General features: G+C 34.8%; 1 protein-coding gene across 3 annotated transcripts in view; it reads right to left on the bottom strand.

The window, feature by feature from the left end:
* LOC116847898 (5-hydroxytryptamine receptor 1-like) overlaps positions 1-12872 on the bottom strand; it is a 76901-nt gene that overhangs the window by 23597 nt on the left and 40432 nt on the right. For all 3 annotated transcript variants that reach the window (XM_032823399.1, XM_032823401.1, XM_032823400.1), the window contains exons 4-5: positions 11054-11300; positions 8657-8872 (exon numbers count right to left, since the gene is read on the bottom strand). In XM_032823399.1, coding sequence (XP_032679290.1) covers positions 8657-8872; positions 11054-11300 — 463 coding nt within the window. The remainder of the gene's footprint in view (positions 1-8656; positions 8873-11053; positions 11301-12872) is intronic.

Below are 12872 nucleotides of genomic sequence, written 5' to 3'. Positions count from 1 at the left end.
ATATATATATATATATATATATATATATATATATATATATATATATATATATCTAAAACATTTTTTTATAAAATTTATATTTTTCAAAATATTCCCGACTTTTTTTATACATCTTGTATATGTGGACATGTGCTCGCGCGCGTATGTGTGCAATTATATATTTGTCATTTCATATTCGTCTCTATATTTATATAAACATACTACACGCAGTAATAGCCGGATGCAATGCAACATTCTCTCGTCGAATGAATAATTCATTGCGCACAATATTACGTAATATCGCACCCGATCAATATGTGTCCATTACGAAACGTTATTAACACACCCGTAAACGACACTCATAAAGCGTCGGTAATAATAGTTTCAATATGCCGGCCCGGTAGAACTCTTAATATACGTAGCGATAATGATATATATTATTAGTGGCCAAAAATGCACCAGCTGCATTTATCTGTATGTTGCCTGTACTGCATTGTTCGAAAAGTTTACGCAGTTTTTAAAAAAACTTTAGGTCCAAAAAATAAGTAAATTGTTGCTCGAATAATGGATAACAGAACAAAAAAACAATGAATAATTTATTCATTATTGACGAATGCGTTTGTATTCGAATAATATCGATAAATATTTGATTGAATAATTAGATGAATAATTATTCATCTAGATAGTTAAAAATTATTTTGATCTATATAATGTTTAAGAAATATACTTTCTTGCTTGTAGTTAATAATATGGTTAAAATATTTGATTTTGTGAAAGAAGGAAAAGACTTACATGTCGGATACAGTACAGGACGATTACAAGAAGGTAGAGGAGAAGGGGAATAACAATAATCCTTGACAAGAATGAGATAAATTCGAATTCGTTCTCTCACTTAACTATTTTCGTCGTCGAACATCCTTTCAAGAGTCTTTCGAATACTTGTGAGAACTTAACACCCGACTTTAATAAAAAATTTCTTTTATATACATTCGATTGTACTCGGTTTGTATTCGTTTGTATCACTTTTCATTTTGTTTGTACTTCAAAGGAAAGTTAGGGAGGGTAAAAAAAATCATTAAAATCCCATTTTTAGATATAGTAATTTTTTAAATGCTATTCGATTAAGCATCATTTGTAACCGTTTGTATCGCTTTCCGTTTCGCTTGTACTCCCCCTACTACGGGGGTGGAAATACGGAATATTGAAACTTCGTGTAAGGGATAAGTTGTTCATAAATTCACATAGGTCTTTCGAGTTTCTTACAGGCGTTTACATTGTTGGGTCCTTCATCACCATGGATATCTCGAGATATCCCTAAGAAAAGACGAGCCAATGAAAGAAATTTAGTCTGGAACTGGGGATAGAAAATAGGTTTCTCATTGATGCTCTGAGAGTTCGACTTTTGGCTGAGTGTAACACGTGTGTATCGGGGTCGTCGTCCGTCGGTTACGTATAACACTACACGTCAGTCTGTAGTCTTCGCGATAGTTCGTTACGGAAGTAAAAGTCCAACACAGGGAGCTTTATCGCCGACAATGGGCAGGCAACTGTTCAGATTTGTGTCTGTTAGAGCTTTACATTTGCAACATGCTCGCATTTACAAAGATCATGAGAGGGATTGCTGTGTAAAACAATTTCCTCGAGAAAAGGAAACAATTGATTTACTGATTTGTTATTTACAGTTCTTGTGAAAATATTTTATGCAAGACGTAAAGTTGTATCATTATATAGTTTTACAATTGTCTGTCTTGATATTAAGTTACTAAGAAAGTTCTTGTGATGCAAAGAGATATATTGTGTAAATGTTATCCTTGTTGAAATTTACGGAAGAGAGACTATTGCTGTATTATTTAAATTAATAAATTTGTTAACACACACACACACACACACACACACACACACATATATATATATATATATATATATATATATATATGTATATATATGTATATAACACATGCAACTTTTAAATTTATTGTCGCATACTGTACACTAGGAACTAATAATAAAATGATAATTGAGTTATTTAGTTCCGGGATTCGACAAAAACACACGATGTGATACAAAAGCACAATACAAAGTCATGAAGGTTTCATAAATGACTACAGAGTGAGATGGTCAATCAGTGTTTTATTGATTAAATAGGCTCCAAATTACTTTGACTTCTGATTATAATCTGTATATTTAATCAGTTTGTGAGTACGTTCTAAAAATCATCAACCTTTCGACCGTCAAGTTTTCGTTGACTTTGGCCAATAATTATATCAGTTTAGTATAAAAATTAGCACGCAATTATAGATATTGAGATATATTTGTAAAAATTATTATTTCATTAGTATTCATTATTTTATTAATATGTGACAGAGTTATAATGTTATAAGCAGTTTAGTTAGATAGAAACTAAAAGTCAACCAATTCCTACGATTTGGACTTGAGAAGTGATCATATAATTCTAAAATTTGAGTTTTAGTGGTTTATTGAAAAAAGATATTACTAGATAATATTCGAACGACACGTTGTAAGAGCATTTTTGCTGGAACGTCGTAGAAACATGGCGTTCATAGGAACTTACAGAGAGGGAGCGTTTCGCGGTAAAAATCGATCTTATTTTATTCCTATGTCAATTTACCTTCGTGCTTGTCATCGATGTTATTTCACAACAAAGGAGATACACGGACGTACGTGAAATATATCATCGGTGCTTATCGAGTATTTGTTGTTGTTTTCTTATCATTTCCGTCATTCTTTCTTTTTTTCCTTTTCTTCTTCCTTTCTTACGATATGCAGATGACAATAGCTATTGTCGTATCATTACGTACGCATTTCTTGACATGTACTTTTGCAAAACAATCTTTTCTAATTTTTACAAGCGCATACGTTAGCACTGTTTCTCTTCCAAGCTCTTTTAAAGTGAAAATATCTTGTACACATATTACCCGCACGATAATTAAAAGATTGCTATTTTATTAACTATTTTTCCATTTAATAGATTACATTTGAAATATAGATAATTTCTTCGTTTAGTATCCTTATCTTGCTACTATATTTGTTGTTTGTGATATGTATGTAATATTATTTTGTTAACAAACTCTCCTCTCCCCTTCCCGATCGCTTGACAGAACTGTATCCGTAGCGATTTTCGTTATCGTATGAAAAGTTTACGAACAAGTGTTTCAACTATTCACTCAGTGCGATTTCTTGAACTGTTTGAATTGACACACACATACATACATGGAAAAAGTATTATATTTTTTTTTCATATATATATTTTAAAATTTTATTATGTTGCTACAGTAACGCAGAATTAGATTATCAGTAAGGTCTATCTTGCTAAGAAAAATATAAAATTTCATAATGCCATATTTCAGTTCTTAAAATATAAATAGTACATATAAATAAAAAGATAGTCAATTACTGCAGAATGTCGACTTATTCCTCGGTCAAAAAATTCCATAGTAATTTTTACTATACAATTCTTTCCATGTAGAGAGAGACGACAAGTGAGGGGAGGGGGATTAGATCAATAACGTAATAGACCAGACAATATGTATGCAATATATGTATATAAATATATTCAATATAGATAGAAACTAAAAGTGCTAAAATGACATTCTGTGGTTGAAATTATCATTCAACAGACAGTAAGAGCCACTATCGTTCGTCATTACGGATGCTATGCGAACTGGCAATAATCGATATCTATCGATATCCATCAATTGTCCCATTATCTAGTCCAGTTTCCCACGCGATATTCATGCACGACTGAATTGCGCGGCATTATATTCGAATATCGCTCGATTTACGCAGTATCATCGTCGCATTTGGGTTAAACGGATTACTAACGTGAGCGAGGAGCTCACAGGGTTGAGCTTTCTGTCGCGTGTTTTTTGCGCAGAAGAAAATACGATTGTTTAAGCCAAGTCGTATGGCGGAAAGTCAAATGCATTCGCATTATAATATGCGTTCTTCTTGAAACACAGTCGCTCTTTTTAGATATATTTAATCATAGTATTTAATTACCTACATTTATAGCTTTATATATTAATAATTGCCGTAATTGTTTTTTATAACGTGTTACTCGTTATCTAATAAACAAAATAAACAATCATGGTATTACGGTATTCTAGCAGGACTGCTGATGATTCTTTTTGTGTTCGCATCGTCCGATGTAGCATCAAACGCGTGGCCATAGTGACCGCGTCGTTAAACGCATGGTACGCGAATGCAAATTCGCGAAACAAAACCAGGCGCAATTAGCACTCTCGGCATTTACCTCTCTACGTCTCGCCTCCTCTCTCGTTCGTTGGTCGGCATGCGGTTGCATTTGGTAGCATTTACCGAGTGCCAAATCGTGCCCGAAGATGCAATGTCGGATTTCACGAGATACGATTTAACGTCATATCGCCTGACTCTGTATGCAATACACACACACACACACACACACACACACACACACACACACACACACACACGTATATATATTTGTGTGTGTGTATTCTGGTTTTATATTGATTTGTTTGCTTCCCCAAGTTTTCCTCTGACGTATACTAGATATGCGATATAAATAAGCAAGTACAACAATGAGTAATTAAGGAAAGGAATAGAAATGAGAAAAATTATTTTTCCCAATAAAATTGTGTATAAAAAACTCAGATACATGCCTAGAAATGTGACGCGACATTAGTAAAAATATCGGGTACTAGTTTACTCGAGTAGATTTACTAGAACGAGATATATTTCTCACATGAAACTTGGAAATACCATCGTCACCTCGGCAACGCACACAGTCGGATTTTATTTAATTAATGTCAAACCGCGAATCGCGAAACGCATCGCTGCTTTTGACAATAATAAAGCACGCATCAAAGAGAATTCATTTCGAAACGATTATTGATAAAGCGTAAGTAAGCGATTCTCTCCTTTAAATTTTATTACATGTATTACTAAAAATTACAACTACTGAAATAAAATATTACTTTTTCATAATAAAACACACGATTAATATTCGGATTAATATTCGTCTATCTTTTAAAGCTGAATCTTTTTTGCTCGATTTAATAACAAATAGCGCGTGTTTTTGTAATTATATTACGCGGCTCTCATATTTTGCCGAAAGATAATTGTCTCAGATTTCTATAGAGAATTTCATGATTACGTAGGTTGCCTCGGATGCGCCGCGTGTGTTACACATGTATGATTCAATTCTCAACGTTCCCTTATTACACACTGCGTCATATTAATATTGAAAATTGCGCTTTGCATGTACCTGCTTTCATACTAGCTGGAATGTTAACGATGCTAGGCAATATCGTACCGCATTTCCGCGTTACGATTCTCTTTCGGATGGCGCTTTGAGCTATCTTTAAAATTGGTGAATCTACCTCTTGTGCGATTTTGAATAGCCTGTACTTCTGGATTCCTTCAAAAACAATTTGGATAAAAATAATTTGAAAAGAAACGGATACAAACAACGCTCTTCCGCGAATGGCGTTAGCCATTTTCAAATATTTTAAAGTTGGATGATTTTTCGCTCTTTTCCCCCATAACTTTTTAACCCTTTGGGTACAAACGAAACAAAAGATTGTTTAAAAGAACACAAATAAGGTGCACAAGCCTGTGGTGTTTACGATCTTTGAATTCCTCAAAGTCGGAGGCGTTAATTCCACACTGGTTGATGACAAATCGAAGTTGGAGCTGATATTGACGACCACGAGGTGCCCTTATTATCTCGTCCATCGATTATCGATGATATCGGACTTGAGATCGGATATAAATGATGTACGTACCTACCGTGCTTCTCGCCACGTTCTCGCACAGCTACGAGCTACAATATTGACTTTACGGTTTAACCTGATTTCGAGGTAAGCTGCGGACCCACGATTACTAACTTCGTGGTGGGTGGCCCGACGGCCAATTTATCTGACGGTTCTTGTGTTACATGCATGCGCGCATGCCGCGTGAGAAATTAATTCCACGATAGACGGCTAATGTTATGGTAAGTTTGTGGAGCGTAGCAAGCGTTTTCTGCGATAAAATTTTAGTGGTCGTTTATTGTTATTGTCTGTCACACAACAGAGCCGACGAGAGTTATTATTTTGGAAAAATATGAAAGGAGATGGCTTGAATATATTATTTCTCGCGCTCGAGTACTTTGCAGTCTAACAGATCACCCAATCTTTATTATTGTCGAGTAAGAATACCTGTCTGTCTTGGGCGTTCTTTTTACGGGAATGAATTAATAATCGATCTCACTTTCAGTAACGATATTGTATAGTCTGACTCCGTGAGAAACCTTTATCGTTACGCGTAAGCCGCGTTCTATTGTGTATAGCAATTTTAAGTTTGCGCAAACGATCTGAGCAAGGCTGCTGATAATAGTTCGAAAGGAAATTATTACTTCAAAACTCGTTTGCCATCCAATTAATTTCTTCCAGGCGTCTTTTGCTCCTCGCCATTTAACTTTCTCGTCGTTTTTGCCGCAAAACGGATCGATGACTGTTCGATATCATAGAACGATAAATTGAAGACACCATTGTTTATCATTAAATATATAAGTGCAAAACGTAATTATATGCACTAAAAAAGAGAGAAAAATGAAGCATCTGAATGAACGACAATTCGTAAAAGCTTACGAGGAGCTAAATTTTCTGCATTTCCACATTGTGAATTATATGTCCTTGTCTTCAAGTTTCTCTCGATGCTACTCTGTGTATTCGGGAATATGGTGTTACAGCATTGTATCGTCATAGCAGTCGAGAATTTTTCATATCTTGCCATTTTCGCGATACGAAGAGCTTCTATTTCTCTTTAGAGCGTTTCACAACTGTTGTCACTCTTTTATCTCTTTTTTTGGTTGTATTCCTCCTCTCTATGTGTGGTATTTCTCTTTAACCTAGAATGCGATCGAGTCTCTTTGTAATTTGAAATATCTTTAACATTAAAAATCTCGCTACGGAAATTACAATTTTTCTAATTCTTAATTGAATGCACATTATCTCTTGCCGACAGTAATTGACAGCGAAATGGTTGACTTGTAATTTTAAGTAATTAAATAGAAATAAACCAGCAAAATTGAGTCTTGTTTTTCTCCGTGCACCGCGTAGATCTTTGCAAGATCTTTAGAAGGTTGCACAAGGTGGTATATTGGTATATTGATATATCACGTGAATTTTATAAGCGAGCGGGAGAGAGAGCACCTTTTAGGTGGGTCCGCGACATCGATTCGGCATGACTTGACTGTAAAATGCACAATGTGGTGACGTGTGGACTGTGACAGACTGTAACAGAGCTCCTTCGCGTTTGTATTTCAGTTTGGCTCGATAATATTACAAGTCGCTGTTAATTAGTGGTATTTTTTTTTATACAGACATAATTGAAAATAATGGAATGAACATGTAGATTTAAGCAATTTTGGAAATTAAACAATGAAACAGATAAGTACAGTTTATAGTTTTAACAAAGACATTTCTTTCTTTGTTGTCACAGAGAGCGACGTTTCTTAATTAGCGACACAATCTCGCTAAATGAGATTCTAACACGACTGAAAGCGGTCATCGCTTATTTCTGCGGGCCGCGAATATTAATGGCGCTTATCATCATTATCAATGCTTGAAAGCTTTATTCAGAATCTTTCTCCATCCTTGCTTCGCTTATGTTGTACAAATTTACGGTAATTAGAGAAATGCAATGTTGAATGTACGTAATGGCGGCGATCAAGAAATAAAAAACAAGCTTTGTGGAATTTGAACCGGGTATTTAAGACACGTCAGCGCGGCGGTTCGATATTGCAGAAAAACGCGTCCTATTGTTCGAGTCGGGACTATAACCAGACTCTCGAGCAATTGGCGCCGACAGTTCGCGCGCGATCCGAATTGACGTCATGCGCAAAATGTCCGTTGGTTCCTGCTGTTGGATAAACATCGATCGTTACCGTTATGTTGACGCTGCTGTTATTCGTGTATACGTACGATTATTGTGCCTGCTCCGTTGAAATAGTGAGCTATTTGAATGTACAATAGAATAGAAAGAAGAAAAAGATAAAAGTGTCTACATAACTTTTTTACCTTATCTTTCATTTCCTCCTTTTATAAGGCTACGAGTAATATAGGTCACCAAGCCCTACATTGCAACTCTTATGGAAATTAGCGCAGTCTTAAATGTTTTGAGATTAATAATTCAATAAATCAAAATCATCTCCCGATGATTCACCGGATATTTCAAGTATCCAGCTAATAACTAATTGTCTAAAAGTTCATATAGTTGCAATGATTTTGATTTCAAGTGGATAAGGAAATCAATTAATTTCGCTCTTGCGAAGATCGTTTGTCGTTAGTAAAAACGCATATATAGAAATTTCATTTTCAGTTGTATTGTAAACTTCGATTCTGAAAGTTAAGCAGTGTTCCTTTTCCTATATGGTGATTTCTTGCTTGATATGCATAAACTGTAGAAATTCTTTTATGTGAAGTAAATACTGTTGCCAAAGATTGACATTTTTTTATACGTCATATTAAAATATTTTTCATCACAAATTAAATTCTTCTATTTATTAATGCATGTACTTTTCCAACGTGCAAATAAAGAAGATAAGAAAATTTACGGGAATAGATTTCTTTTTCTTGTTAACAAGCAATACCCTGTGTACCAATTCAAAACATAGGTTGAGGTGAATACTCACCGTAGTGGATGCGCTGGAACTTCTGTGTTGTTTCACCGAAGGACTGCTCCGATTTGTCTGTATATCAGAATTTAATTGATGGCTCATGACAGCAGGCGTCGGATGCGAAGCGGCCGCCGGCTCCATATCGAGATGGCAGTGCACCTCCAGGTGAAGCTGCGCTCTTATCTCGTCCAGAACTATCCTGCGCGCAGCGCAAAATATTTTGCAGTATACCTGTACACCAAGATACAATTAATAATTTTTTAACAGATTCAGGCAAAGAATATTTTAGAAAATAAGCTTATGTTATTCCCTCTCTCTCTCTCTCTCTCTCTCTCTCTCTCTCTCTCTCTCTCTCTCTCTCATTAATGATAAGTCGATTACGACTCAGAGCGATATATAGTCTTAAGACGAATCCATTTTAGTCTTGCTTATTTCGAGTCTTAAATGTAATTAGTCATTATATCCACCTTCGAAATCGATGTCGTTTAATTTACTGCATTATGCGATATCGTATACGAAGTGTGTACGAGACGTCAGACATACTACTCGCAAGTCATACTATTTACTGTTGCAATAGAACGTAGCGACGCAACACCAATATTAACACTTAACCGAACAGTCAGAACAGTAATTGTAAATATATAATTAAATCTAAGTCACTCATATAGAATAATTGGTATCGAACGTATCGAACAACGTTACATTACATTACATTACACTATATGTATAGTATTATTGTCTTTTCATTTTACAATTTGATTTCCGAATTACAAGTACTACATCACACAGTTTTAGATATTTTAGCTGACGATTCTCCGAGTTAGGCCTGCAAACATGGTATTATGTTATCGTTATGCGATGATTATAATGCAACGCGATGTCGCACAATGCAGCTTATGTATATATGTTAATATATATATATATATATATATATATATATATATATATATATTTTTAATTCATGAATAAAACGATTCGTATCAATCAAATTCTATCGCGAGCACTCTTGCGTGCTAATGTGCGCGTGTGGTGGCAATTTCGAACGAACATTCTGCTGCATATTTCATGCACAATGGTGGTTTCTACTTCGTAACGAATAACAAACAACAGCGTGTCGCGCGATACAAAAGAGAGTCTGACGTATAACGAGCTAATGTAAATAAAAGGGCAACGATGCATCGAGTGAGCGAGCGACGACGATAAACGACTCGATGAATTACCTTGGAGTCGTCACCACGGTGTTGAGAAATAATTTCGTGATGTAATTAACATTGCATGTTAGAATATTTAAGATAGTTGCGGGAATATTTTTATCGCGAAAATACTAATTATATTTATATTTGTATAAAAACAAATTTGTTTGGAATAACACTGGAGCGAAGTTGAACAAAATTATATTAATCCATCAATCTTATTCGATATCAATTGATTAAAATGCAACGTAATTTTTAGTTTCTCAGGAAAAGTATTGAATATTGAATATTCTGATTCCTATAACTAATAGAAATAGTATGCAGAAAGAAAATGACATTTAATCGATAAAGTAGACAATCTCATTATTCTTTTAATCAGACTATTCTCAAAATCAGAACAATCAAACTATGTTAAAAGAAGAAAATAGTTTTGGCAGTTTGAAATATTTATTTAATACATTTGATGAGTACCAAATAAGAGATTTTTCAATTTTTTAATAAATAAATAAAACATTTTTTTATCTGTGTGTATCGTCTCGCTTGTTTTGGACATGTTCCTCGAAAATAATATGTTTTTCAATTCTTTAAAATGTTGCATGCGCGATAAATTCATTTTTTTCGTATAATCATGCAATCGATAATGTTTGCGTACGATCGCTTTATACATATGTATACATACTATACACACTATATATACACTATATGTGTCCTGTACGCGAAGAGCTATACAGTAAGAGACCTCGATCGTGTTTGCGTGAATTAATAGAAATCTATGTGCAACACAACTACACTATTATTGGCTTTTTGCTAATCCATCTCCAATATTTCGTAAGCAGCATCAATTTATAACGTTTTAACTATAATTGTCTGATCATTTTCCCATCAAGATGGTTTACTTTGTGCAAATTATTAAGTATTGTATTATTTTATGTAACTAAATATTTTTTTTGTATATTCACATATATACAGAAACATTGCTGATATTATGTAAATTTGAAGCACCTTTATTAAAATATGCTTACTGTTAATTACTTTACTATTAATATATATTAAGGGGAACTGTATAATGGTTTTTGATACAAGTGTATATATTAAAAATGAGCATTCAACAAATAGAATTTTCAGAGCAGTGTCAAATAAGACAGTACAAATAATAAGTACAAATAGATAAAAAAAGAAAAATAGAGAGAAATGGAAGTGGACTAGTCGTGGCACTGACCTGAATCATGACGATGAGTGGTAAGTAAAAACTGCCGAGGGTAGCGTAAATCTGATAGAAAAAGTTTTGGCAAACCACGCAATGCGAAGCGCCGGTGGTCTCAGAGTACGAGTGCTCGTTTCCCATTATTAGTAAAGGCGGTAGACTGATGCAGGCCGCTCCTAGCCAAACAAGACTGACGTAGACGATCATCCGGCGTGGCGTCCTCTTCACTCCGTATTTCAGCGGCTTTGTGATCGCCCAGTACCTTCCACATAGAAAAAAGCGAGGCTCGCACGTTATTCCATAATTGATTAGCCAAAATCCTTTTACCGGCTGATAAAATACAGAGAGTGCTGTCGTAAAGTTGAAGATATTAAATGTATGTATAAAATATGAAATATTGTCAAGAGAAATATTTAATAAAAGGTATATAAATATAGTTTCAGAAAGGGGAAGAGAAAGGAAAAAATAATGTAAAACGAAAAAAATATAATTTTACATAATACATAAATAATGTGTATGTACATGTGTATGTAATGTGTGTGTGTGTGTGTGTGTGTGTGTGTGTGTGTGTGTGTGTGTGTGTGTATGTATGTAGCGCGGGCGCTTCTAGAAATAGTTTTGTTTTCACTTTTGACTGGTGTGTTTTTAGTCAATCCTAAGAGCGGCTGATCAAAGTTAAAAACTAAAAAATATGAATATATTATAACAAAAAAATTAAAAGTATATATATAATTAAATATATATAGTAATATATATTATTTAAATAAGCAAAATTCGCAAAAATAATCTTTTCCAACATTAATCTAAAGCTTGACATGAGTGGGACATTAAGGAACGATATTGTCAGGACGATTACACAGGAATGACAAGAAACTCGTTGTTTCTGTTCTCTCTCGCCGACTTGTAGGTATAGGAAAAAGTAACCTTTCTGATGATACAAGCGTATGAGCTTTATGTACGACAGGGGAAGGGTCGGAGTTTCTATGCTCGTGCAATTAACCGAACGAATGTGAGTGGAAACGGTGAGAAAGAGATTGGCAAACATCGCCGCGGTATCGTCGAAACAATGCGACGACACATTCGGAAAACGTTCGTCGTTTCGCTTCGCTACCACCTGCAACTATTTCAATCATACTGCGGATAAATTGTTTGCGAGATGAAACGCATTCGTTAATAAAATACGACGGTGCAAAAATACATGGAATATATCCGCGTCCATGCATGTTTGCGTAACAAGTTCGCTTCATATTGAAAACTTAAGCTTGCATATTTGAATGACGTAAAGAATTGTTACTGCAGGAGCAAATGGAACATAGAACGGAATGAAATCGAGCAGGGCTGTGAACGAATTCGATCGATTTGTATTCGCATCGCTCATGTCCAAGAGCGTTATTTACATACATGCATACATAAATACGTCTGATCCAATTCATTTTCCCAAATATCGCTCGAATTTTTATCTCTTTTGAAAAAAGTAAAGAGAAGTCATTGAGTCACAATCCTCGTATAACATGCATCTCTCTTCCTGTCGAGTGTTTGGTCACACATAACGAATTTGCGGTTAATTCATTTGTTCTCTCTATGCCTATCTATATTATAATCATCGGGGGAATAGAGCACGTTGCTAATCAAAGCGTTGCTATTCATTAATTGAAACCGTCAATTAGTCAACTAGTCAACAATTAACTCGCACGAGGAGTTGGACGTGGAGAAGGATGAGCGGACATGTGTCATTGATTCGCCTCGTGTGATCTTGTATTACTGTATTTTCTAGTCATTATTACCACCACAATCAGCATCACCTAATATGACACGTGCAAAACGACCATGTGTG

The sequence above is a fragment of the Odontomachus brunneus genome, unplaced genomic scaffold, assembly GCF_010583005.1.
Source record: "Odontomachus brunneus isolate Ranch 3 - 2012 unplaced genomic scaffold, Obru_v1 Obru_scaffold_085, whole genome shotgun sequence".
Taxonomy (NCBI): Eukaryota; Metazoa; Arthropoda; class Insecta; order Hymenoptera; family Formicidae; genus Odontomachus; species Odontomachus brunneus.
The sequence above is the reverse complement of the archived record's forward strand: the minus strand, read 5'-3'. Positions and strand labels throughout refer to the sequence as shown.